The sequence below is a fragment of the Hypomesus transpacificus genome, chromosome 2, assembly GCF_021917145.1.
Source record: "Hypomesus transpacificus isolate Combined female chromosome 2, fHypTra1, whole genome shotgun sequence".
Classification (NCBI taxonomy): domain Eukaryota; kingdom Metazoa; phylum Chordata; class Actinopteri; order Osmeriformes; family Osmeridae; genus Hypomesus; species Hypomesus transpacificus.
In genome coordinates, this window is record NC_061061.1 from 797300 (window position 1) to 824365 (window position 27066).

The 27066-nt window shown below is 52.0% G+C and overlaps 1 protein-coding gene across 3 annotated transcripts in view; it reads left to right on the plus strand.

Moving 5' to 3' along the window:
• The first annotated feature begins 249 nt into the window (after positions 1-249).
• Positions 250-27066, plus strand: part of map7d1a (MAP7 domain containing 1a) — a 33118-nt gene continuing 6301 nt past the window's right edge. The window contains exons 1-4 of one of the 3 annotated variants that reach the window (XM_047026648.1): positions 250-693; positions 17661-17852; positions 24562-24630; positions 25025-25045. In XM_047026648.1, coding sequence (XP_046882604.1) covers positions 633-693; positions 17661-17852; positions 24562-24630; positions 25025-25045 — 343 coding nt within the window. In that variant the 5' untranslated portion in view covers positions 250-632. The remainder of the gene's footprint in view (positions 694-17660; positions 17853-24561; positions 24631-25024; positions 25046-27066) is intronic. The other 2 variants (XM_047026631.1, XM_047026639.1) reach the window with 2 other exon arrangements.

Genomic DNA, 27066 nt, shown 5'->3' on the forward strand with positions numbered 1-27066 from the left:
TATGGACTGTTCAGTAAGTTGTTCATTTCTAGCGGATGAATCTATTCGGAATCGAGGTAAATTCTTCACTTGTGTCGGAGATAACGTTTGTAGTTTTTAACGCGCCTAGTCCGTTGAATATAATCATGGTTATTACGCGCTTGCGTTGTATTTTAGTTGGATATTTGTGTTGATATAAACACAGTTTGGAGAAAGATTTAATCTCTACCATTTCATGCACCCCTCTCTGATTATGGACCATTCCAGTCCAGCCAGCCTGGGACCTTCGGCACAATGAGCATACCGTGATCAGCTGTTTTGTCTGTGTGACTAACTTCCCGTACCTCGGTCCCTGGTTCGCTTTCTCACTCTGCCTCTAACGCTGCGGCCCCGGTCTAGTGGGAACTCTTGCCGGTGCTGTAGCCGCGAGAGTTTCCCCACAACAGATTTGCCTATTCACCGCGTGATTTACTCATTTATTTTATAAAGTACCGACGGGGTAGCGGCTCGGCGGAGTTGCCAGCGTTTTCCACTTGGAAACAGGGAGCGCGCTACGGAGCACCGGGAGTGACTCAACCAAGTTTTTTTCCTCCGTACCGCCTGAGGAATGAAAAGACAGTGTGAAAGGGAGACCAGAAAAAGCGCTTGATTGAATGAGCAAAATGGAAAGCAAAGATACCAATGTGGAGGGACATGCGCTGCCAGGAGCAACATGTAAGTGCTTTCGTATTTTTAGGAAGATAGATATTTTTCATTCTAAGGTTGTAGGTGTGTATATAGGCAGCGTTCCGACTGTTCTTGATTCAGATTTCAGACACGTCTCTGCTGTCTCTCACATCTCCATTCTCCAGTGAACCATTACCGACAGTGATACATTGACTTTACTATGGAGAGTGTTGAGGAATTCAAAAATATAAATCTTAGTCAAATGTGTCTTCTCAGCCTGAATACCATTAATTCTAGAACCTGCATCGGCTATCACGCAGATGTCCAATTTATTACAAGTAACCCTCTGCACACAGGCTTAAATCCACCAACAGCTTTACATTAATGTAGGGCAGCATAGCTTACTGGAACTCGTTTAGAAAGATCAGACATTATACTGGTGTTCTGCTAATTCTAATCCCTTTGACAACAAAGGAGACGTGCTTGATGTCGTTTAAATGATACTGTTCTGTACGATCCCCGGCGTCTTGTAATTCACACCGCATATTTTCTAAACAGTGCGCGCTCACCGCGTTCACCTTCCATGGCGGCAGCGTGCACCCGAGTGTGAACATGATGATAACACAGACCGCTCTTGATGAGGTCATCGTGCCCCCCACCTTCCCCGCGTGTTTACGTTATGCGGTCACTAGTCAGGCATGCGCTCCCCCGATCGCCGCACGAAGACACCAACCAACCGGACGTGACGTCAGGCAGTGTAGCGCGAGTCCTCACATCTCTCCTTTTCGCGTGTGTGTGTGTGTGTGGGGGGGGGGGGGGGTGGCGGCATGGTGCTGAAGCCTCCACCAGTGACCTCTGACCCCTGTGGGGTGGTTGTTACCGTGGTTCCCTGTGGGGCTCAAAGTGGCGTGATCTTCCTGCTGTGTAGGAGCTGGAGGAATGTGGGGGTGGGGGGCACTGGGAGAGAGGTGTTTAAATGTGTGTGTTTGGGACCTGCTGGGTTGGAGGTGTGTGTGAGAGAGAGAGAGAGAGAGAGAGAGAGAGAGAGAGAGAGAGAGAGAGAGAGAGAGAGAGAGAGAGAGAGAGAGAGAGAGAGAGAGAGAGAGAGAGAGAGAGAGAGAGAGAGAAGAGAGAGTGTGTGTGTGTAAGAGGGAGAGAAAGAGAATGCGTATGAGAGAGTAGATATTGTGTGTTTGAGAAAGATCGTGTGTGAGAGTAAATTTGTGTGTGAGAGTGTGTGTGTATGTGTGTGAATGTGTGTGTGTGTGTGTGTGGGTCAGGCTGCTGGGTTGTTTTGGCCCAGACCCAGACAGGAGGTACTTGGCCCCACCCTGCTGGTGGGAACCCTGACCAGACCTTCTCACCCCTTCCTCCCCTGGTGGTCTAGCTCTGGACCAGTCTCCTGGTGGTGTAGCTCTGGACCAGTCTCCTGGTGGTCTAGCTCTGGACCAGGCTCCAGGTGGTCTAGCTCTGGACCAGTCTCCTGGTGGTCTAGCTCTGGACTAGTCTCCTGGTGGTCTAGCTCTGGACCAGTCTCCTGGTGGTCTAGCTCTGAACCAGGCTCCTGGTGGTCTAGCTCTGGACCAGGCTCCTTGTGGTCTAGCTCTGGACCAGTCTCCTGGTGGTGTGGCTCTGGACCAGTCTCCTGGTGGTCTAGCTCTGGACCAGTCCCCTGGTGGTCTAGCTCTGGACCAGTCTCCTGGTGGTCTAGCTCTGGACCAGTCTCCTGATGGTCTAGTTCTGGACCAGTCTCCTGGTGGTCTAGCTCTGGACCAGTCTCCTGAAGGAGCTTCATGGATGACAGCTGTGCTCCACACACACACCCAGGCTCTGCAGGTTCCCCAGGGGAGGGGACAGCTTACTGGGAGAGCTTTTGTCGACATATCAAATTGTAGGTTAAAATCCCCCCCTGTATGTCAGGCTCACAGGGAAGTGTGCAGGGTAACTCAAGTGTCTTCATACAGGAAACAGGAAGTAGGCCGACCCACCAGCCGTCGTTTGTGAAGTCATGGTTGTTGTTTGAGGGAGCATTCTGCTTTACTGAAGCTGTCAGAAGCAGCCCTACTGTTTGTCGCACAGCCCGCCTCCTGGGCTGGAAGAAGCAGAAGCTGGATCTGATATCTGGCTTGTGATTCATGAGAACCAGAGCTGCAGACTGCACAATGAGAGGGCTCATGGAGATGTCGCTGACTGATGGACCCAGTTCTCTGTCACATACCTCAGGCATGTCGAGCCGCATATTTGTCAAGCCTGACTGACTGGTGTGGTTTTTGGGGGGTGGAGGGGAGGCGGAGGATTAGGCTGGGTGTTGAGTGTGTGTGTGTGTCTTCCATTTCCTAACAAAGATGTTACTGTATCTGATGGGATGGGTCTCTGGGGGGGAAGGGTTGTCCACGGACACACGGTGAGGAGGTGGAGATGGTGTTCACCCAGAAGTTGGGTGGAGATGAGGATTGAAGGATTGTGGTGTGCAACCTTCCTTCACACTTCTTCACAGGACAGCCTGTTGTTGATATGTCAAGAGTTGTTGTCTAACTTTAAAGTTTGGTTCTGGTTCTGAAAGGAACTCTTCACTCTTCCTAGAACCCAGTCTGGGGTCAGAACCAGAGAGCACTTGCCAGATTAGTGCACGCACCACCAGGGCTGAGGCCTTACCACTGGGTTCAAATCCGTCCCGGGCTGGTTGCTGCATAGCCTTACTCTCTCTCTCTCTTCCCTACGCGTCCTGCCCTTCTCACTGTAAAAACAAGAAAGGCAGAAATATAATCCATCAGAGAACCTGAGGAGTGATATCTGACCAGCAGGGAGTCCTTTCAGGCAGACAGGAGCTCTGCTGTGTCAGGACTTCTGAAGGACATCTTCTAATCCCTTCTGTCTTCGGGCCTGCCGGCCTCCCGGCCTCTCTCGTTCCTCCCGGCCTCTCTCGGTCCTCCCGGCCTCTCTCGGTCCTCCCGGTCTCTCTCGTTCCTCCCGGCCTCTCTCGTTCCTCCTGGTCCACCTTCTACGTCCCAGTTGTTCGAGCGTCTACGCCGACCGGATGAAGAGAAGGGGTGTGTGGACGCGTGCATTGGGCAGACGCGGTGTCTGTAGAATGATTGTGCTCTGCTGGGCTATGGAAATGGCTACCTCGTCGTCGGGGGATTCTCATTGATCAGCCTCATGGTCACACGTCATCACCTGGGTATGTTGTTGGAGGCAAACGGTCCGAATACTGAATGTGATTTGCATGTGCAATGATGTTAAAATGTCAGAAGCATACCTAAACAGTATCAACATCATAAGAGGCAGTGTCCTGGTACGACACAGTACTATAGTATGCGTACTACACGGTACTATAGTATGCGTACTACACGGTACCCTGGTACTGCAATCTACTATAGCGGTTGTTGAAGTGCACCCTGCCGGTTTCTACATACAAACTGGAGCAGAAATGTGTTGCTGTGTGCCGACAAGCTACCAGCACAAAAATAATTCATTACCTCCGAAGACTTCAATTAGCTTGTGAAGAGAAATTAAAAGAAATGCTGCCAATTTTCTATCTTTCTTTGAGAAAGGGAGGGAGTTTGTGTTACATAATCTCATTGATAATTTTCCAGCCTTTGTTTTTCTAATCTCATCCTGATACAGAGGACAAAGATGTCCAATCAGACAGAAGGCTCCACTGGGAATAATCTGGTTAATTCCACATGTACAGTTGCAACCGAAGATTATGTTACCAACCAAGTGCTTGTTTCCCAATATTAAAATAATCAGTTTTACAGTTTTGGAGGAATACGCACATTTAAAAGGATTAGGCCAACCACAGACCTCCCCCCCACAGGTTGAGAAAGCAGAGTGGGGAGGATGGAGCAGTCCGGACGTGGAGGAACATGTCTTCCTGTCAGGACGATGACTCTGTGAAGGAGGGCTCATAGGCCAGGCTGGAGGGGATAGAGGGAGTTAGGAGAGGGGGAGTCAGGAGAGGGGGAGTCAGGAAAGGGAGAAAGGGAGTTAGGAAAGGGAGAGTTAGGAGGGGAGAGAGGGAGTTAGGAGAGGGAGAGAGGGATTTAGGAGAGAGTGAGTTAGGAGGGGAGAGAGGGAGTTAGGAGAGGGAGAGAGGGAGTTAGGAGAGAGTGAGTTAGGAGGGGAGAGGGGGAGTTAGGAGGGGAGAGAGGGAGTTAGGAGGGGAGAGAGGCTCTTTACTACATGAACGAATGGGACCAACACCCTCACTCAGCACTTCATGTAAATTCCTTGTTGGTGGAGGCAGGAATGTGTCCGGGCGGGTTAAAGGGCTGAGGAGGGGACAGCAGTGACGGAAGCTCTGGCAGCGTGGGGCCGTTTGAAGTCTGCTCTTTTAACAACAAGCAGGTCTGCTAGAGAGACTCTCTCAAGGATAACAATGGAAGGGGGTTTCACTCTGTGGTGAAGAGGGGCCCCTGGGTGTGGGGGGGTGGGGAGGGGTGTGGGGGGGTGTTGGGGGATGTACGTGTTTGAAACTCTAGGCATTGTCTTCCTAGTCCCGTATTTCCCTCACAACAGAAGAGGTGTAGCCTTTACATAACTGTGAAGGGGAGAGAGAGAGATGGGGAAGAGGGAGGGAGGAAGGGAGGAGAGATAGGAGAGAGCGTAGGGGGGATGGTTTGAAAGAGGACATTTAAGGAGAGAGAGTCAGGGAGAGTCAAAGTGAGTGAGAGAGAGAGAGATTGAGAGAGAGAGATAGTTAGAGTGAGATTGAAAGAGAGAGGTTGACCCGAGCACAATCTCTCTAAACACTGTTGTGAGTGTTGGCTGTGGCCGACTTGGTCTGTTCTTCAGTTGAAGTAGCTCTCCTCCAGATGAGGCTCCCTGGAGAGGCTGACAGGCATTGTTGGACGTAATTTAGGGGTCCTTGCTTTAGGAGCTTGTTCTCCTGTTGCTAATTCTCTCTGAAGCTCTACAGCTCTGTGCCCCATTCATATTCATGGTGCTCCCCCCTGGCCCATCTACCGTCGTCAGAGTTAAGATTTTGTCAGGGTGGTTGAGACAGCAGCAGATAGGTTAACACTTCCACAGATGTAGAAAGGCTCTCCTCATGTTCCCTCAGGACAGGGTCTCTGGGTTTGGCTGTGGCTCTCAGTGGAGATCGTACCGGGCAGAGAAGTTGGGTGTTATTTCGGTGGCGTTTGAGGGCCTTTGTGTTCAGCCAGGTCTGTGTTTTCGAGCGGAGCCTGTTGAAACACGAAGGAGGTGGACCACACCTGCTCCTGCAACGCCTCACCGCAGACACTCCCACATGACAACCACACTCTGAAACACACGACAACCACACTCTGTAACACGTGTTGTGGTGTACACAACACGTCAACATTTACCAGGCTTCTTTAGTGGAGACAGTGGTGACAAGCATGCTGACCTCTCTCCAGACACAAGGACCCTGGAAGCCCTTCCGCCTCTCTCTCTCTCCCCCCCCTCTCTCCCCCTTTCTCCCCCCCCCCCCCCCCCATCCCCCTTTCTCTCCCCCTCTCTCTCCCCCTCTCTCTCCCCCTCTCTCTCCCTCTCTGTCCCCTCTCTCCCCCTGTCTCCCCCCCTGTCTCTCCCCCTGTCGCTCCTCCTTTCTCCCCCTCTCTCTCCCCCCTTTCTTTCCCTCTCTCTCCCTTCCCCCGCAGGGGATTCCTGAGACTGTACTGCTGTACCCCGCTTTGATGTACTAACACACACACAGACACACACACAGACACACAGACACACAGACACACACAGGACTAGGGGAGGGAAGTCAGGTGGCTGGATGCCATAGCAACGGCCTGCCACCTCCACACATCCCAGAATAACCCAGATAGCCTGCTCTCTGTCATGAGAAAGATCCAGGCTAATATTAGTCTGGACTGGCTCTGCTAAAGGCCAGGGTCCAGGCATCATGGCCACGCCCCCACACACCCCCTCACAGCAGAGAGACTCTGGAGCAGGGGGCCATCTTGTCAAGTCCACAGGGACACTGAACACACCAATACTCTTTCACGGTGAGACTGGATTTGAACCCAATGAACCAAGTGAGGTCCGTACAGGAACCTCATTTGTTGAGTTTGGTGTGGCAGACTTGACTGACCTCTGACCTAAACACCATCAGACATGTGAGGTCAGTTCTAACACCATCTGCAGGCCAGCTGGAATCACCCAAACTCCACAATGATCCTGTGGCTGAAGGGGCCATATTCCCACAGACACACTCCAAGACCTCGTGGACAGCCTTCCCAGGACAGGCAGCTGTCATGGCCTCTGGGGGGCATTCAGAGTGGGATGTTAGAAAAGCTCCTGTAGGTGGAATGTGTAGGTGTACCAATGCCTATATATGCCCAATGTCGATATAGTGACGATCTAATCTGATTCACAGCCTGTATGAGGGCTCCTCTAGCAGAGTGCTGGTCTCTCCTCTAGCAGAGTGCTGGTCTCTCCTCTAGCAGTGTCCTGGTCTCTCCTCTAGCAGAGTGCTGGTCTCTCCTCTAGTAAAGTGCTGTACTCTCCTCTAGCAGAGTACTGGTCTCTCCTCTCCTCTAGCAGAGTACTGGTCTCTCCTCTCCTCTAGCAGAGTGCTGGTCTCTCCTCTAGCAGAGTGCTGGTCTCTCCTCTAGCAGAGTGCTGGTCTCTTTTCTCCTCTAGCAGAGTGCTGGTCTCTCCTCTAGTAGAGTGCTGGTCTTTCCTCTCCTGTAGCAGAGTGCTGGTCTCTCCTCTCCTCTAGCAGAGTGCTGGTCTCTCCTCTTCTCTAGCAGAGTCCTGGTCTCTCCTCTCGTCTAGCAGAGTGCTGGTCTCTCCTCTTGCAGAGTGCTGGTCTCTCCTCTCCTCTAGCAGTGTCCTGGTCTCTCCTCTCCTCTAGCAGAGTGCTGGTCTCTCCTCTCCTTTAGCAGAGTGCTGCTCTCTCCTCTCCTCTAGCAGAGTGCTGGTCTCTCCTCTCCTCTAGCAGAGTGCTGGTCTCTCCTCTCCTCTAGCAGAGTGCTGCTCTCTCCTCTCCTCTAGCAGAGTGCTGGTCTCTCCTCTAGCAGAGTGCTGGTCTCTCCTCTCCTCTAGCAGTGTCCTGGTCTCTCCTCTCCTCTAGCAGAGTGCTGGTCTCTCCTCTCCTTTAGCAGAGTGCTGCTCTCTCCTCTCCTCTAGCAGAGTGCTGGTCTCTCCTCTCCTCTAGCAGAGTGCTGGTCTCTCCTCTCCTCTAGCAGAGTGCTGCTCTCTCCTCTCCTCTAGCAGAGTGCTGGTCTCTCCTCTCCTCTAGCAGAGTGCTGGTCTCTCCTCTCCTCTAGCAGAGTGCTGGTCTCTCCTCTCCTCTATTAGAGTGCTGGTCTCTCCTCTCCTTTAGCAGAGTGCTGCTCTCTCCTCTCCTCTAGCAGAGTGCTGGTCTCTCCTCTAGCAGAGTGCTGGTCTCTCCTCTCCTCTAGCAGAGTGCTGGTCTCTCCTCTAGCAGAGTGCTGGTCTCTCCTCTCCTCTAGCAGAGAGCTGGTCTCTCCTCTAGCAGAGTGCTGGTCTCTCCTCTCCTCTAGCAGAGTGCTGGTCTCTCCTCCACTGAGAAGACACAGCCCATTGGCTGGTTGCTCTCTTGTGGAACCTAAATTACAGATCTGTCCGGGACTGTTAAGCCTCAGAGCCACACTAATAAGGACTGTAGGATCCTTAATTGTATGTTTTGTGTTTAGAAGATCAGTGCTGGAATGGGTGTGTGTGTTCCTGAGGTAGTAACTGTGAGAAAGACTGTGTTTGAGTAACCACCTGGACCTCCTCGCTCCCTCAGAGCACCCTGACACACCCAGCCCCCTCTGAACAACAACAAGCTCACCATGCATGCTTTCCCACAGAAAATGTGTTAGTTAAGGTGGTAGGGGGGGGTTTGCCATCAGACCGGGGGGGGGGGGGGGGCAACGGCATTTGATGGACATGATCTCACAGTTGTACTTTTGAACCCCAGCAGCACACATACACATACACACACACACACACAAAGACATAGAGAGAGAGCTGGTGTGGGGCCAGTGGTGGTTGTTTACACTGGGCTTTCAGTGTTCCTGGGCCTCTGTAGGACCCCTCCCTCTCACACACACACACACACACACACACAGACACACATACAGACACATCCTCTTCCGGGGCGAGAGGGGATCACGGGGGAGGGGCAAGGGGGGCAATGATGAGGTCATTCCTGACCTGACTTCTCTGTCCCCAGATCTTCTATCTGTTCTCCCTCTGAGGGTCCCCAGTTCTAGCTGAGAGGTCTCCTTGGTGCAGTGTTATGTCATCCTGTTGTCCAGCTTGGTTCTAACAGGAGCATGGGAACATGTTTCCACCCTGTTTACTCAGCGCTCACTATTTTGCTAACTTGGTTTGAGCCCGTTCCACGCATAGGAAGGCCTGGGCTCCTATTTAGCAGGTCTGTTATTGTGTCCTTGCATCAGCACCTCTTGATATTCCACCAGGTTCTCTCTCTGTCGTCTCTCCTAGCTTCCTAACATTCCAGCCCTGCACCATGTCTGCAGTATCTTCTTATAGGCACTATTCCTCCATGTCTTTGTGAGGTGTGCGAGGTGAATGATTGAATGTGGTGTTGGCAGTTGCCTCCACCTGTCTTAGCAGCATACACCACATTGGGAGACATGTGATCTGATTGGTCCACCTCGTGATCGAGGTCATGTGATCTACCTGCTCAGCACACCCGTTGTGTCATGCTCTGTGAATCCTCCTGGTTTCCTAGGTAGCTGGTTTGCAGCTGCTTTTGCGCAAGCCTACTCACACACACAGTTGGAAGTCCATGTGTCATGCCCGCATCTGTTTGCCTGCCTTAGTGTGCCCCTGTGTTCTGTGTTTATCGGTTTCACCTGTGTTCTGTCTGTCCGTGGTATTGTTAGAGTTGTTGCGTTCACATGTGTCTGGTTTGGTTTGATATGAGTCCTATTTGTTCAGTCTTTGTCATTTGTAGCATGTTGTGAGTTTTCTGTCTATCCCGGCTGGGTCTGTGTTCCCCATTAAAGCCTTTTTGTTTGGAAAATCCTGCCGCGCCGGTGTCCTTGTGCCTGGGTCCCCCCTCCTCCCTGTTACACCATGCCCCTCCTCCCTGTGACACCATGCCCCTCCTCCCTGTTACACCAAGCCCCTCCTCCCTGTGACACCATGCCCCTCCTCCCTGTTACACCATGCCCCTCCTCCCTGTTACACCAAGCCCCTCCTCCCTGTTACACCATGCCCCTCCTCCCTGTTACACCATGCCCCTCCTCCCTGTTACACCATGCCCCTCCTCCCTGTTACACCATGCCCCTCCTCCCTGTTACACCATGCCCCTCCTCCCTGTGACACCATACCCCTCCTCCCTGTGACACCATGCCCCTCCTCCCTGCTACCCTCAGATAGACCAGAGTAGCAGGGTGTCTCTCTCTCTCTCTCTCTCTCTCTCTCTCTCTGTTACAGATACACTCGCTCCAGGACACACCAAGAGCCTCTCTGTTCTCTTTGCCAACATTTCAGGGCGTCATCGATCTTTATTTATCGGTCAATTACTGTGTCAGAGGGACTATTGTTTTCCAATTGAATTTTCCTCACAGTGTTTCACAACAGACTGTGTGTGGACTGTTTGTAATCAGGAGTCTTTCACAACTGCTGCGCAGATAAGAATCTCTGCCGTGAAGTCAGACTGTTTGTTTTAGACGCTGTGTTTGTGTGACTCATCCCCCAGCATCACATCACAAACAGCAGCAATCATTAAACAGCGCTGGAAAAAATACCTAATGTGGCGTGAAATCATGTCCTAATATTATAGTTGTGTAGTAAACGTGTCTGCTAACAGAAAACCTTGTAACACAGAAGAGTCTGTGTGCTCCATATGTCGCTCTGGTCCACAGGACTGAGAACAGTCCTAGCAGGAAGTGGCTGACCAGCTGGGCGTTTCCATTGGACGCTGCCACCTGCAGACAGGAAGTGACTGTGCAGAAGGTGCTGCTGACAGGAAGTGATGCGTGAGATGGTTGTGACCTGCTGCTTGTCAAGCTGCTGGTCTGTTTCCAGCTGGTGCTCTGCACTAGGGATGTCACGAGAACCGATACTTACGGTACCTTCCGATGCTAAAATCTGAATACATCCAAAGATTGCTCTTTTTCTGTTTGTTTAATCTGTCATACTAAAATACACGTTACAGGATGTTTGAGATGGTGGGCACGTGTGTTACAATGGCTTATGTACATAGTTTAGGTTAGCTGTAGTTTTAACGTTAGCCCATAGCTTAGAAGGCAAACTCATGTCATGTTCATCTTGTTAGCTGAATGGCTTAATTGCACTTTATTATGTTGTGCTATGCTCTATTGCACATGTTTTGTATGTCTTTGTAGGATATTTTGCTATTTTTCAAATATTTTAAAGAAGTTCATGGTTCAAGTAGCCTACATGGAATCTTAGACAATCCTCTTTTTTTTTACCATGGTATCGAAATTGGCATCGAGAATCGTGTTATTTTAATGGTATTGGCACCGACTACTGAATTTTTGGTATCGTGACACCCCTACTCTGCACGCAGGGGGCGGGACTACTGAAGAGAACTGTGATCCAGATTTCGGCTCCATTTAGGGGATACACAGAGAAGTGTGTCTGTGTGTGTGTGTTTTGAGTGTGTGTGTGTTTTGAGTGTGTGTGTGTGTGTTTTGAGTGTGTGTGTGTTTTGAGTGTGTGTGTGTGTGTTTTGAGTGTGTGTGTGTTTTGAGTGTGTGTGTGTGTGTGTTTTGAGTGTGTGTGTGTTTTGAGTGTGTGTGTGTGTGTTTTGAGTGTGTGTGTGTTTTGAGTGTGTGTGTGCCACAACAGCTATGAGTGCCTTGATGTCTCCAAACCTTTCTGACTAAACAGTGCCAAAGTGATCTTCCTTGTTCAGCGTGTGTGTGTGTGATGGTGGTGGGGCACAGGTCTGGAAGGTGGAGGTTGATGGGGGCTGATTCCTCCTCATGATGTACACAGCCTAGAGAGGGAGTGAGGGGGGGCTGATGAAGTGTGTCTCTGGAGAAGAGGTGCATCATGGGAGAACCACAGACTGCTAGCTCCTGTTAGGCAGACTCTGAACCACGGACTGCTAGCTCCTGCTAGCCTGACTCTGAACCACAGACTGCTAGCTCCTGTTAGGCAGACTCTGAACCACGGACTGCTAGCTCCTGCTAGCCTGACTCTGAACCACGGACTGCTAGCTCCTGTTAGCCTGACTGTGAACCACAGACTGCTAGCTCCTGTTAGGCAGACTCTGAACCACGGACTGCTAGCTCCTGCTAGCCTGACTCTGAACCACGGACTGCTAGCTCCTGTTAGCCTGACTCTGAACCACGGACTGCTAGCTCCTGTTAGCCTGACTGTGAACCACAGACTGCTAGCTCCTGTTAGGCAGACTCTGAACCACGGACTGCTAGCTCCTGCTAGCCTGACTCTGAACCACGGACTGCTAGCTCCTGTTAGCCTGACTCTGAACCACGGACTGCTAGCTCCTGTTAGCCTGACTGTGAACCACAGACTGCTAGCTCCTGTTAGGCAGACTCTGAACCACGGACTGCTAGCTCCTGCTAGCCTGACTCTGAACCACGGACTGCTAGCTCCTGTTAGCCTGACTCTGAACCACGGACTGCTAGCTCCTGCTAGCCTGACTCTGAACCACAGACTGCTAGCTCCTGTTAGCCTGACTCTGAACCACGGACTGCTAGCTCCTGCTAGCCCGACTCTGAACCACGGACTGCTAGCTCCTGCTAGCCCGACTCTGAACCACGGACTGCTAGCTCCTGCTAGCCTGACTCTGAACCACGGACTGCTAGCTCCTGTTAGCCTGACTCTGAACCACGGACTGCTAGCTCCTGCTAGCCCGACTCTGAACCACGGACTGCTAGCTCCTGCTAGCCCGACTCTGAACCACGGACTGCTAGCTCCTGTTAGCCTGACTCTGAACCACGGACTGCTAGCTCCTGTTAGCTTTGACTAAATCTGATTCTGTGTGTTTGGGGTTAGTCAAGAACATGCTAACTGAAGTAACTGTTTACAAGTCAACATGTCTGTCCTTGCCATTCCGGGGTGACCGTTTAAACGATGACTGGACAGATGTTCCAGTCTAGGAAATACATTAGTGCAGATATCACATTAGCATGTCCACCAGCACACTGTGTGTGTGTGTGTGTGCCAGTCTGGGTTGCTGTCAAGGTTACTAGCCTGGGGTTTCTGATGCTGGATGCACTGATTGTTAGAGTCAATATCCCTCCTCCCCACACACACACACACACACACACATGCACACGCATACACTCACACATGCAAACATAAATACTCACACATATTCACACACGTAGACACACACAGTAGTTGAAGTTTTAAAATCATTATCAAACAATGACAACACACACACACACAGGCAGACAGGCAGACAGGCAGACAGGCAGACAGGCAGACAGGCAGACAGGCAGACAGGCAGACAGACAGACAGACAGACAGACAGACAGACAGGCAGACAGGCAGACAGGCAGGCAGGCAGGCAGGCAGGCAGGCAGACAGACAGACAGACAGACAGACCCACTCTCATTGGCGAGTGTGTTGGGGAGGCTCTCTGTGGCCTGACTAAGGCAGGATCCAGATCTGCAGATACAGTGTGTGTACCAGCTAGTGTGTGTATCAGCTAGTGTGTGTACCAGCTAGTGTGTGTATCAGCTAGTGTGTGTATCAGCTAGTGTGTGTATCAGCTAGTGTGTTTACCAGCTAGTGTGTGTACCAGCTAGTGTGTGTACCAGCTAGTGTGTGTATCAGCTAGTGTGTGTATGAGCTAGTGTTTGTAGCAGCTAGTGTGTGTACCAGCTAGTGTGTGTACCAGCTAGTGTGGCTACCAGCTAGTGTGTGTACCAGCTAGTGTGGGTACCAGCTAGTGTGTGTACCAGCTAGTGTGGCTACCAGCTAGTGTGTGTACCAGCTAGTGTGTGTACCAGCTAGTGTGTGTATCAGCTAGTGTGTGTACCAGCTAGTGTGGGTACCAGCTAGTGTGGGTACCAGCTAGTGTGGGTATCAGCTAGTGTGTGTATCAGCTAGTGTGGGTACCAGCTAGTGTGTGTATCAGCTAGTGTGTGTACCAGCTAGTGTGGGTACCAGCTAGTGTGGGTATCAGCTAGTGTGGGTATCAGCTAGTCTACTGGTGCAGACAGCCAGGCCTGAATCACTATCCTCCCTCCACCCCCCCCCCCCCCCCCCCCTCTCTCTTTCTCCCCTCCTTTCTCTCCCTCTCTGCCTCTCTGCTCTGCAGCGTTGTGGAATATTCATCATCTCAAGTCTGCAGATCCTCTTCTATTCTCTTGTGGCTCGCATGTGTGTGCGTGGGTGTGTGCTTGTGTTGTGTGTGCGTGGTGTGTGGGTGTGTTGAGTAACATTATGTACTGTTGCATGCAGTCTGCACTGAACTCAGACAGACTACTGAGTCATGGAACTGTGGCTTGAACTGGTGCAGGCAGGTTCGTATCAGTCTGGAACAGTGTTGGGGGAAGTTACTCAAAAATAATCTATTAGTTATTACTGATTACTGTTTAGTAAAAAGTAGTGTGATTAAGTTACATTAATACTTTCTGTACAAAGTAATATTATTACTTATTATATTACTTTTACTCAGTGTGCAAATTAAGTGGGGGTTTGACCCCCCTAATCAAGACTTGGACCCCCCCAAAAGAGGTAAACACAACAGGTCGGGTTGGGTCGATACATCTATAAATTGTGCTTACCTGTTATCGTAAATATTACTTTACGCCCTGGAGAAGAAGTTGACCCCCCCGATTGTCATTGTATAATTCGCACTCTGCTTTTACTATTACTTTTAGTAGCGAGTTGTGGAAACAGGTCACCATCTCTGTAATGGTTTAAAATGAATTTCGCTAGCTTCCAGCTTCGTTTCTCTGTGGAAACCTTCGAGAAGTTTGAAGTGCTGTTTAAGTAGATAATATTTTGTTGGGGCAGTTTGCATTTAACTTGAATGTTCCTCCAATATCTTCAATGAAAGCGAAATAGTGTGAATATTTCCACGCCGAAAACTTAACTGCGGCCTTGATTGCTGTTGTGTTTGCCTGCAGCGTGAATCAGAGGCAAACTGTCAGGCTACTGCGCCAAGGGAGTGTCGTTTAGGCAACAGTCTCTCTGGCCTCTTCCACCGCACAGAGGGTTGTGGGTCAGAACAGTCTGCTGGTCACACGCTGTCTAATGCTACCAGGTGTAGTAGGGCATCCTGGTGGACTTGGATACTAAATAGTACCATGGGTGTTGATGTTGCTCCACACTGCTCAGTGTCCCATTTTGATGACATCACAGCTGTCTGACAGCGTCCCATGTTGATGACATCACAGCCCCCCCTGGTGAGAGCATGTGACGTGGAGCCTGCGAACACAGCTGAGGTGGATGGTTCAGGAGACATCATCCCACTCATCATCCCTTTTATCATCCCACTCAGGTCTGGATGAGAATGAGCCCATTGTTTTGGAACAAAGCCTTCACAAGCCTGGCTGTGTTTAAAAACCCCTTCCTAACAGGGAAAGCATTGAGATGAATTCTGCATCATAAACCTAACCCTAACCCTTCCTAACAGGGAAAGCATCAGAACACTGCAGTGCATGTTCCATTTATAAATGAGCATCATGGTGTCCAAACCCCAATCATGCCTTGCTCTCCACCCCTCCCTCCTTCCCTATCTCCTTTCTCCGTTCCAATTTTCCCTCTCCCTGCCTCCCTCCTCATTCCCCCCTCCTTCATCTCTCCCAGTGCAGTGTCTCTGGCAGTTGTCCCGTTGCCATGCAGGGGTCTTGACAAAGGCTGCTCTCTCTGGGACAGTGCCTCTCACTCTGGGACAGTGCCTCTCTCTCTGGGACAGTGCCTCTCTCTCTGGGACAGTGCCTCTCTCTCTGGGACAGTGCCTCTCTCTCTGGGACAGTGCCTCTCTCTCTGGGACACTGCCTCTCTCTGGGACACTGCCTCTCTCTCTGGGACACTGCCTCTCTCTCTGGGACAGTGCCTCTCTCTCTGGGACAGTGCCTCTCTCTCTGGGACAGTGCCTCTCTCTCTGAGACAGTGCCTCTCTCTCTGGGACAGTGCCTCTCTCTCTGGGACAGTGCCTCTCTCTCTGGGACAGTGCCTCTCTCTCTGGGACACTGCCTCTCTCTCTGGGACACTGCCTCTCTCTCTGGGACAGTGCCTCTCTCTCTGGGACACTGCCTCTCTCTCTGGGACAGTGCCTCTCTCTCTGGGACAGTGCCTCTCTCTCTGGGACAGTGCCTCTCTCTCTGGGACAGTGCCTCTCTCTCTGGGACACTGCCTCTCTCCCTGGGACAGTGCCTCTCTCTCTGGGACACTGCCTCTCTCTCTGGGACAGTGCCTCTCTCTCTGGGACAGTGCCTCTCTCTCTGGCGATGCTCTTTCATAAACTCTCTCTTCTCAGCCCCGGACTCTATACCCCCGCCTCTCTCGCTGTCTGCATCTCTTTCTGTCTGCATCTCTCTCTCTCTGTCTTCATCTCTCTCTGTCTTTATCTCTCTCTGTCTGTATCTCTCTCTCTGTATCCCTGTGTCGCTTGTTTTCCCCCCACACACACACCACCTTCGTCAGGTTAGTTTAAGAGGACGCTGTCTGTGATCCTGATGAGAGTGGCGTCTGTGTGGCACTGCTTCCCCCTCCACCCCTCCATCCCTCCACCCCTCTACCCCTCCTCCCCTCCACCCCTCCTCTCCTCCACCCTTCCTCTCCTCTACCCCTCCATCTCTCCACTCCTCCACAAACTCCACTCTCTTTAAATCAATCGGTTTCTCTTGTATCATGGAGGGGCTGAGAGAGAGGCAGCTGCAGAGTCTCGCTCTGCCAGGAAGCTGTCGGTTCACTGAGCCCCCGAGCTCGACCAATCACCGTCCAGAAATGCTACCGGAGGCAGGGGGTGATGGCAGAGGTCTGTCTCACACAACTATCCAGCTAACTGGACCCACTACATAACCACGGTCCACGGGGTTTCTACAAGGATGCAGAAAGGCATCACTGGTGGTCTAATGTAAAAGCTTAGCGACTTCAAAGAAACTTTGATTTTCCTGCTTCAGGAAGCTGAGTCATGTTGTAGTCGTATAGATTCTACAGTTGATTCAAATGGAATATAGATCTGCACACCCGAGATCAGTCTTTGAAGTCCAGGGCTAAACTGGGGTTTTTGTTGTGGCGGCTGAATGTTGTGAGGTGGGCGTGGAGGATGGTTGTGAGGTGGGCGTGGAGGATGGTTGTGAGGTGGGCGTGGAGGATGGTTGTGAGGTGGGCGTGGAGGATGGTTGTGAGGTGGGCGTGGAGGATGGTTGTGAGGTGGGCGTGGAGGATGGTTGTGAGGTGGGCGTGGAGGATGGTTGTGAGGTGGGCGTGGAGGATGGTTGGAAGGTGGGCGTGGAGGATGGTTGTGAGGTGGGCGTGGAGGATGGTTGTGAGGTGGGCCTGGAGGATGGTTGTGAGGTGGGCGTGGAGGATGGTTGTGAGGTGGGCGTGGAGGATGGTTGGAAGGTGGGGTGTGGAGGAGGGTTGTGAGGTGGGCCTGGAGGATGGTTGGAAGGTGGGCGTGGAGGATGGTTGTGAGGTGGGCGTGGAGGATGGTTGTGAGGTGGGCGTGGAGGATGGTTGTGAGGTGGGCGTGGAGGATGGTTGTGAGGTGGGCGTGGAGGGTGGTTGGAAGGTGGGCGTGGAGGATGGTTGTGAGGTGGGCGTGGAGGATGGTTGTGAGGTGGGCGTGGAGGATGGTTGTGAGGTGGGCGTGGAGGATGGTTGTGAGGTGGGCGTGGAGGATGGTTGTGAGGTGGGCGTGGAGCGAGGCTGGCTGGCCGTCTCTCCCCCCCCGCTAGCACACTGTGTTTCCTGCTCTGTGGAATGAATACAAACCAGTCCAGCCTCCTGGTTCTAAGCTATGTGGTTCCTGGTTCTAAGTTGTGTGGTTCCTGGTTCTAAGTTGTGTGGTTCCTGGTTCTAAGCTGTGTGGTTCCTGGTTCTAAGCTGTGTGGTTCCTGGGTTCTGACTCCCCCTCTCCGCTGTCTCCACAGCTCCGCCTCCTCCTCTGGACACGCCTCCCGCCATGCAGGCCCCCCAGGAGGTCAGCCCCCCCTTGGGCCCCGCCCCCGGCAAGAGGACCGACTCCCCCCTCAAGAACGACACGGACGGGACAGCGAGGACCCCCACCAAAGCTGACCTCACCCCCAAGTCTCCTGCATCCCCCGGCCCCCTGCACAGGAAGGGTAAGATGGAAACAGCTTGGAAGGCTGATGGAGTTGTTGGAGCTGTTGGGTGTTGTTTTACTGTGTGTGTGAGCACAGCAAAGGATCGTTGTGTAATGGACTCCAGTTCTAGGATCTGAGAGCTAAAGTGATCCTAATTAGGCTAACTGTTTTCAAGCATGAAGTGATAATTGGGCAATTACCTCAGTGCTTATGTGAAATTATCCAGCCTGTTGAGAAAGAGAGATGTTTATGTCCAACCGACTCCCACTGCCCTCAGTCTGCCACAGCCTCAGTCTGACACAGCCTCAGTCTGACACAGCCTCAGTCTGACACAGGCCTCAGTCTGACACAGCCTCAGTCTGACACAGCCTCAGTCTGACACAGGCCTCAGTCTGCCACATCCTCAGTCTGACACAGCCTCAGTCTGACAGAGCCTCAGTCTGACACAGCCTCAGTCTGACAGAGCCTCAGTCTGACACAGCCTCAGTCTGACACAGGCCTCAGTCTGCCACATCCTCAGTGTGACACAGCCTCAGTCTGACACAGCCTCAGTCTGACACATCCTCAGTCTGACACAGGCCTCAGTCTGACACAGCCTCAGTCTGACACATCCTCAGTCTGACACAGGCCTCAGTCTGACACAGCCTCAGTCTGACACAGCCTCAGTCTGACACAGGCCTCAGTCTGAAAAAGCCTCAGTCTGACACAGCCTCAGTCTGACACAGCCTCAGTCTGACACAGGCCTCAGTCTGAAAAAGCCTCAGTCTGACACAGCCTCAGTCTGACACATCCTCAGTCTGACACAGGCCTCAGTCTGACACAGCCTCAGTCTGACACAGCCTCAGTCTGACATAGGCTTGGTTCTTTCCAGGAACAGAGTGGCTGCACGTCTCTCGTGTCGGTCAGGACAGGTCAAGACAGGTCAGGACAGGACAGGTCAGGACACACCCCATCAAGAAGGAACTGCGTAACTTTGGGTTCCTAAAGCTGCCAAAATCCTAATTTTGGTGGGAACATTGCTGTAGAGTGGGTGTATGAGCTGTGTCGGCTAAGAGGATAGCTAACACTAATCGCTAACAACCTCTCCAGCCTGGGCTCATAATCAGCTCTGGCTGGCGATGGAAGGTGGACTGAAGGAAGCTGGCATCATATATCAGAGGGGCAGTGCCAGAGACTGCTTTCAGCTTGACCCTGCGCTGGGGAAATGTCCTCTCCACAATGCCCCTGCTTGTCCTGAGGCTCTGGCTAGCACAAGCTAGCGCTGAGAAACACGCCTGGAGGTTGTGTTGTTGGCAAGTTTCTTTTCCCCCTTTTACTCTTTGTGTCTTTCATCGTCATGGTGGCTTTACCCCTAGAGCGGGAGGGGAATGAGCTAAACCAAGAAGCGCTTGATAAATAGAATGCTCCATAGTTTTTCTTTAGGAGGCCAGACGAGTTACTGCTGTCAAATAACAAAGCTTGTTTTAATCATGTTTGAGACACACCTTTGTTGATAACGTTTTTTTTCGTGAAGTTGATGTACAAATACAGTTCGATTTGAATCGTTTTCTCTGTGGCTTCACATGTTGCTGCTCTGCAGAGCGAATATCGCCCTGTTGACATTGGAAGACCCAAGACTTGGTCTGAGGTCTGTGTTCTGGGCTGAGATTTCTGGGTCAGCCTAATTCTGTTCCTGTGTCGTGTGTGTGGAGTGTGACTCATCATCACCATGGTTAGAGCAAGCCCACACACCCACACACACCCCCACACATGCACATACCCACAAACCCAGACACACACATGCACACACGTACACACCCAGACACACACATGCACACACGTACACACCCAGACACACACATGCACACAGTCTCACACCCCAACACACAAATGCACACACATGCACACACCCCAACACACACACACACACGTGCACACAGTCACACACCCCAACATTCACATGCCCACGAGCTGCACTTGATCTCTCCCACTATAAATAGCGTGTGTTAAAGTGGGTCACAGGCCAGTTGGAGCGCTGGGGTCCAGTTGGGTCCATCTCCTCGCTGCTGACAGAGACCCAGTAACATATGGTCTCTGTGTGTCTTCAGGAGAGCGATGTGTCACACAGCCCTGCTACACACTCACTCACTCACATGTGACCCATATACGGAACACGGTGCATATATAGAACAAGGAACATCTGCTTCATGTGTTATTTATATCACTGCCTTGTCAGTCTTTGGAGCTCTGGTTGATTCTTCACGTGTAGAATTATTCCATGTTGAAGCTGTCGAGGGAGGATATTATGTGATAATATCAGTCCTGCTGTGTATTCCACCCTGAAGCTGTGATTTCTATAAGTCAGAGAATGTAGTGCTGTTAGCTTGTTAGCGTAGCTTGTCCACAGGGTCTGGGTCTGGTCCTGGGTCTGGGTGCGTGTGTTTGGGAAAGCTGTTTGGGTGCTGGTGTTTGGGGAATGCAGCACCAATTTCAAGAGATGTCACGAGGGTGAGAAAATATGTAAACAGTCGTCTAGTAATGTAACACTCATACATGCAAGCTCATTCGTATTCAGTACACAGCTGGAGGAACATGAATTTTTCATTTTGACTTTATTTAACCAGGAGAGAAAAGTTGGGATTTTAACATCTCGTTTTCCTGGCCTAGATATGCAGCACCAAGTTGTGATGTCACGGTCTAGAGCAGTGATTTCCATCCCTGGTCCTCGTGCCCCCCTTCCCTGCATGTTCTAGATGTCAATGACCCATTCCTTTGAATCAGGTGTGTTGGAACAGGGAAACATCTAGAACATGGAGGACCAGAGTTGAGAAAGGCTGCGGTAGCGGCTAGACCTCTGGATGTTGAGCTCTGTCTGAAGAAACCACACAGCAGTGAGGAGACTGGTGCCATCACATCCAGCTGTCTGAGCACATCCTGATTGTTACTGTGCTGAGTTCTGAAGATACGCTTTCTTATTGCAGTTACTGACCTGAGTCGATCGCAGCCTCTGGTTTTGTAAACATCCTGTCGGGTAGATACATGTCTTAAGACAACGATCTGTTTAATCATCTGCCGTTGTCATGGGAACAGGTGTGACTGACCAACCGACCTCTCAGCCCATCAGGGAGTGATGACCCTCTGCACTCTGACTCATGGAACAGGAAGAGGGGAGTGACCCTCTGCACTCTGACTCATGGAACAGGAAGAGGGGTGTGACCCTCTGCACTCTGACTCATGGAACAGGAAGAGGGGTGTGACCCTCTGCACTCTGACTCATGGAACAGGAAGAGGGGTGTGAAGCCCATCAGGGAGTGTCCCTCTGCACTCTGACTCATGGAACAGGAAGAGGGGTGTGAAGCCCATCAGGGAGTGTCCCTCTGCACTCTGACTCATGGAACAGGAAGAGGGGTGTGAAGCCCATCAGGGAGTGACCCTCTGCACTCTGACTCATGGAACAGGAAGAGGGCTGTGAAGCCCATCAGGGAGTGTCCCTCTGCACTCTGACTCATGGAACAGGAAGAGGGCTGTGAAGCCCATCAGGGAGTGTCCCTCTGCACTCTGACTCATGGAACAGGAAGAGGGCTGTGAAGCCCATCAGGGAGTGTCCCTCTGCACTCTGACTCATGGTACAGGAAGAGGGGAGTGACCCTCTGCACTCTGACTCATGGAACAGGAAGAGGGCTGTGAAGCCCATCAGGGAGTGTCCCTCTGCACTCTGACTCATGGAACAGGAAGAGGGCTGTGAAGCCCATCAGGGAGTGTCCCTCTGCACTCTGACTCATGGAACAGGAAGAGGGCTGTGAAGCCCATCAGGGAGTGTCCCTCTGCACTCTGACTCATGGAACAGGAAGAGGGCTGTGAAGCCCATCAGGGAGTGTCCCTCTGCACTCTGACTCATGGAACAGGAAGAGGGGAGTGACCCTCTGCACTCTGACTCATGGAACAGGAAGAGGGCTGTGAAGCCCATCAGGGAGTGTCCCTCTGCACTCTGACTCATGGAACAGGAAGAGGGCTGTGAAGCCCATCAGGGAGTGTCCCTCTGCACTCTGACTCATGGAACAGGAAGAGGGCTGTGAAGCCTTCAAGCCCATCAGGGAGTGTCCCTCTGCACTCTGACTCATGGAACAGGAAGAGGGCTGTGAAGCCCATCAGGGAGTGTCCCTCTGAACTCTGACTCATGGAACAGGAAGAGGGCTGTGAAGCCCATCAGGGAGTGTCCCTCTGCACTCTGACTCATGGAACAGGAAGAGGGCTGTGAAGCCCATCAGGGAGTGTCCCTCTGCACTCTGACTCATGGAACAGGAAGAGGGGAGTGACCCTCTGCACTCTGACTCATGGAACAGGAAGAGGGCTGTGAAGCCCATCAGGGAGTGTCCCTCTGCACTCTGACTCATGGAACAGGAAGAGGGCTGTGAAGCCCATCAGGGAGTGTCCCTCTGCACTCTGACTCATGGAACAGGAAGAGGGCTATGAAGCCCATCAGGGAGTGTCCCTCTGCACTCTGACTCATGGAACAGGAAGAGGGCTGTGAAGCCTTCAAGCCCATCAGGGAGTGTCCCTCTGCACTCTGACTCATGGAACAGGAAGAGGGGTGTGAAGCCCATCAGGGAGTGTCCCTCTGCACTCTGACTCATGGAACAGGAAGAGGGCTGTGAAGCCCATCAGGGAGTGTCCCTCTGCACTCTGACTCATGGTACAGGAAGAGGGGAGTGACCCTCTGCACTCTGACTCATGGAACAGGAAGAGGGCTGTGAAGCCCATCAGGGAGTGTCCCTCTGCACTCTGACTCATGGAACAGGAAGAGGGCTGTGAAGCCCATCAGGGAGTGTCCCTCTGCACTCTGACTCATGGAACAGGAAGAGGCCCATCAGAGGGCTGTGAAGCCCATCAGGGAGTGTCCCTCTGCACTCTGACTCATGGTACAGGAAGAGGGGAGTGACCCTCTGCACTCTGACTCATGGAACAGGAAGAGGGCTGTGAAGCCCATCAGGGAGTGTCCCTCTGCACTCTGACTCATGGAACAGGAAGAGGGCTGTGAAGCCCATCAGGGAGTGTCCCTCTGCACTCTGACTCATGGAACAGGAAGAGGGCTGTGAAGCCCATCAGGGAGTGTCCCTCTGCACTCTGACTCATGGAACAGGAAGAGGGCTGTGAAGCCCATCAGGGAGTGTCCCTCTGCACTCTGACTCATGGAACAGGAAGAGGGGAGTGACCCTCTGCACTCTGACTCATGGAACAGGAAGAGGGCTGTGAAGCCCATCAGGGAGTGTCCCTCTGCACTCTGACTCATGGAACAGGAAGAGGGCTGTGAAGCCCATCAGGGAGTGTCCCTCTGCACTCTGACTCATGGAACAGGAAGAGGGCTGTGAAGCCTTCAAGCCCATCAGGGAGTGTCCCTCTGCACTCTGGAACAGGAAGAGGGCTGTGAAGCCCATCAGGGAGTGTCCCTCTGCACTCTGACTCATGGAACAGGAAGAGGGCTGTGAAGCCCATCAGGGAGTGTCCCTCTGCACTCTGACTCATGGAACAGGAAGAGGGCTGTGAAGCCTTCAAGCCCATCAGGGAGTGTCCCTCTGCACTCTGACTCATGGAACAGGAAGAGGGCTGTGAAGCCCATCAGGGAGTGTCCCTCTGCACTCTGACTCATGGAACAGGAAGAGGGCTGTGAAGCCCATCAGGGAGTGACCCTCTGCACTCTGACTCATGGAACAGGAAGAGGGCTGTGAAGCCCATCAGGGAGTGTCCCTCTGCACTCTGACTCATGGAACAGGAAGAGGGCTGTGAAGCCCATCAGGGAGTGTCCCTCTGCACTCTGACTCATGGAACAGGAAGAGGGCTGTGAAGCCCATCAGGGAGTGTCCCTCTGCACTCTGACTCATGGAACAGGAAGAGGGCTGTGAAGCCTTCAAGCCCATCAGGGAGTGTTCCTCTGCACTCTGACTCATGGAACAGGAAGAGGGGTGTGAAGCCCATCAGGGAGTGTCCCTCTGCACTCTGACTCATGGAACAGGAAGAGGGGTGTGAAGCCCATCAGGGAGTGTCCCTCTGCACTCTGACTCATGGAACAGGAAGAGGGGTGTGAAGCCCATCAGGGAGTGTCCCTCTGCACTCTGACTCATGGAACAGGAAGAGGGGTGTGAAGCCCATCAGGGAGTGTCCCTCTGCACTCTGACTCATGGAACAGGAAGAGGGGTGTGAAGCCCATCAGGGAGTGTCCCTCTGCACTCTGACTCATGGAACAGGAAGAGGGGTGTGAAGCCTTCAAGCCCATCAGGGAGTGTCCCTCTGCACTCTGACTCATGGAACAGGAAGAGGGGTGTGAAGCCTTCAAGCCCAATGACACAACAGCAGAAGCCAAATTAGAGGCTGTATCAGAGGCTGTCTGAGAGGCCATTTCAGAGGCTGGAAGGAGACTGAATTAGAGGCTGTCTGAGAGGCCATTTCAGAGGATGGAAGGAGACTGAATTAGAGGCTGTATCAGAGGCTATTTTAGAGGCAAATTTTCACAGATTTTCAACATTGAATCACTCTGAAGCAGGATCTGTGTACAATGATTTCCCTCATTCACACCCCATTCCTCTCTCTCTCTTTCTCTCTCCCTTATCTCTCTCTTCCGCTGTCTGTCTTTCACTCCTCTCTCTCTCCCCCTCTCTGTCTTTCACTCCTCTCTCTCTCTACTTCTCTGTCTTTCACTCCTCTCTCTCTCTCCCTCTCCCTGTCTGTCTCCCCCCTCTCTCTGCCCTCCCAGATGCCGTCAGATCAGAGGACAGACAGAAGCTTGCCAAGGAGCGGAGGGAGGAGAAGGCCAGATATCTGGGTAAGTGTGCAGGGAGAAACCCAGGAGCGCCCCCTGGTGGACGAGGGCCAGTGTTGTTGTTCTGTGAGTGTCCTGTAGTTCAGCTGCATGTGGACTGCACATGCAGCTCCACTGGGACAACCAGGAAGAACCCTGCCGTCATGTGGATTTGGCACCAAATCTGGGTCTGGAGCTGGAAACAGGGCCAGAATTTTTAGCAAAGACGTCCAACATCAGTAATCACAGCATCACTGTCATGGCTTTGTTTCTGCTGGGAGCCAAAATGGCTGCCACAGTGTCCATAGCTTCACACCTTGGTCCCTGACTGTGGCGACATGCTAGCGGCACGCTAACGGCACGCTGCTTTGCATGATTGACGTTTGCTCTTGTCTTCTCTCTCGCCTTCCTCCCTCAGACGAATGCGGCCTGCAGCAAGGTAAGCCACGCCCTGCCTCTCCATGGTGACAGTGGTGATGGTGACCGTGGGTGTTTGTGTTTCTGAGTGCTGGTGTTGTGGGGGTCACACACCCCTCCCCCCCCCCCCCCCTGTCTGATGGTCTGTGTTGGTGTTTTAATGTCCAGGCTCTGATTTAGATGTTGAGATCATCTCTCTCTCTCTTCCTCTCTCTCTCTCCCTCTCTTTCTTTTTCTTTCATTACTTCCTTTCCTCCCTCCCTTTCTCTCTTTCTCTAACTCTTCCCCACCTTCTCTCTGTGTTTTCTTCCATCTCTCCCCCTCCCTCTCTCTCGGGTTCTAAATGAGAACTGTGGTCAAGCCAACTGGTTGTTGCTCTGTTTTATGCTGCAGTGTCGCCACTCAGCCCAGATTGCAGGTCTCCATAGATGAATTATACCGCCTTCCCTCAGTTTGAACTTTTGAACTTGACAATCGTAACGACCTCCTGCCACAGCATGCCTGTTGTCCTAAGATAACCTCACTGGGTTCCGTCATAGGTGACATGCTGAGGTCCGGAGAGACACACAGACAATCTCAACTCAATCAAATGAGAATATTCAGAGAGCCTGGCAGGAAATAAGCGTTGACCCTTCTGCTGTTTCAGAAGTGAAGAGAGAGGCTTGTTCTGAGAGGCTGAGATGTGTGGGCTCTGTTCAAGGACATGAATACTTGATGCAGGCTGGGAGACAGACTTCCTTAATGACCAGTTTAATGATCCAAGCTCGGCCAGATGCTGTGTCGGATCCCCCTGGACCTGGTCTCATCTCTGCTCTGCTACCTGACAACTACAAGGACCCAGTAGCTTCTGTTGCATCTGGAGCTTACTAGAGCTGGCTTTTGTTCCAGCTACCCCCCGCTCACACACACACACACACACTGTCCAAATGACAAAGATAGAGGCTTAGAAATGACAAACGGTGCCTTAGAGCTGGTATAACCTCCCCTTTACACCCTCTCTGAGTGTGTGGGAGCCGGGTGATGGAGGTTCTCCAGATCAAAGCCGGTGTGTGATTGTGAAGCTGTGTGGAGTCGTGATGGGATTAGAGAGCTGCAGAGACGGAGAGACCAGAGGTTCCAGTCTCACCCTACAGAATGGCACCTTGTGGAAACTCCGCTAATTCGATTTATGCGCGTCTCAGGGAAACAGGATATTCCCTCTCTGCTGCCGCGGTGGAAAGAGGCAGGCGTGTGTGTGTGTGTAAACTTTTAGCTAACGCCTTTGAGACCCCAGTAGAGTTAGCAGCGGAGAGGCTTTCTGGCCACAGATAAGAGCTCATTTTAGATGGTTTCTAGGGCTTCTTACTCAGGATGTGATCAAACACTGAAGGTTTGGAAGCAGGAACTGAAGACTGTCTTTTTCACACTGTGTACTGGCAAGGCCATACGTTTTAGCAATGACAAATGTTGTGTTTTGCAAAGTTTGCTGGTTCAGTTTTGAGGAAAATGTTTTTATCGAATACTGGAATACATTAAGGCACATTTCATATTTTTTAAAGCTTTTTGGAGGTGAAAATATTCAATATATGCAAATAGTCCCCTCTTTTACAGCAGTCGATCTGCTCCTAAAATCCAATCAGAATGATAGAGTGATTTCACCTGGCTAGTTCACACCTTCCCCTGTGGTGATGATATGACTTACTGAAAAATGTTAGCAGTCATTTATGCCCATTTTAGGCCCAGCAAGCTTTGCAAACACAAAATGTGTGTCACTCCCAATACTTTTGGCCACGGCTGTATGATGAGATATCACGCCCCAAAAACATAAGATACAGTTTAACCCAGGACAATATATAACCTCTTACACACTGTAACCCAGTACTATCCTCCTCCCCCTCCCCCCTCTCTCCCCCTCCTCCCCCTCCCCCTCCTCCTCTCTCCCCCTCCTCCCACTCCCCCCTCTCTCCCCCTCCTCCTACCCCTCCTTCTCCCCCTCCTCTCCCCTCTCCCCCTCCCCCCTCTCTCCCCCTCCCCCTCCTCCCTCCTCCTCCCTCCTCCTCCCCC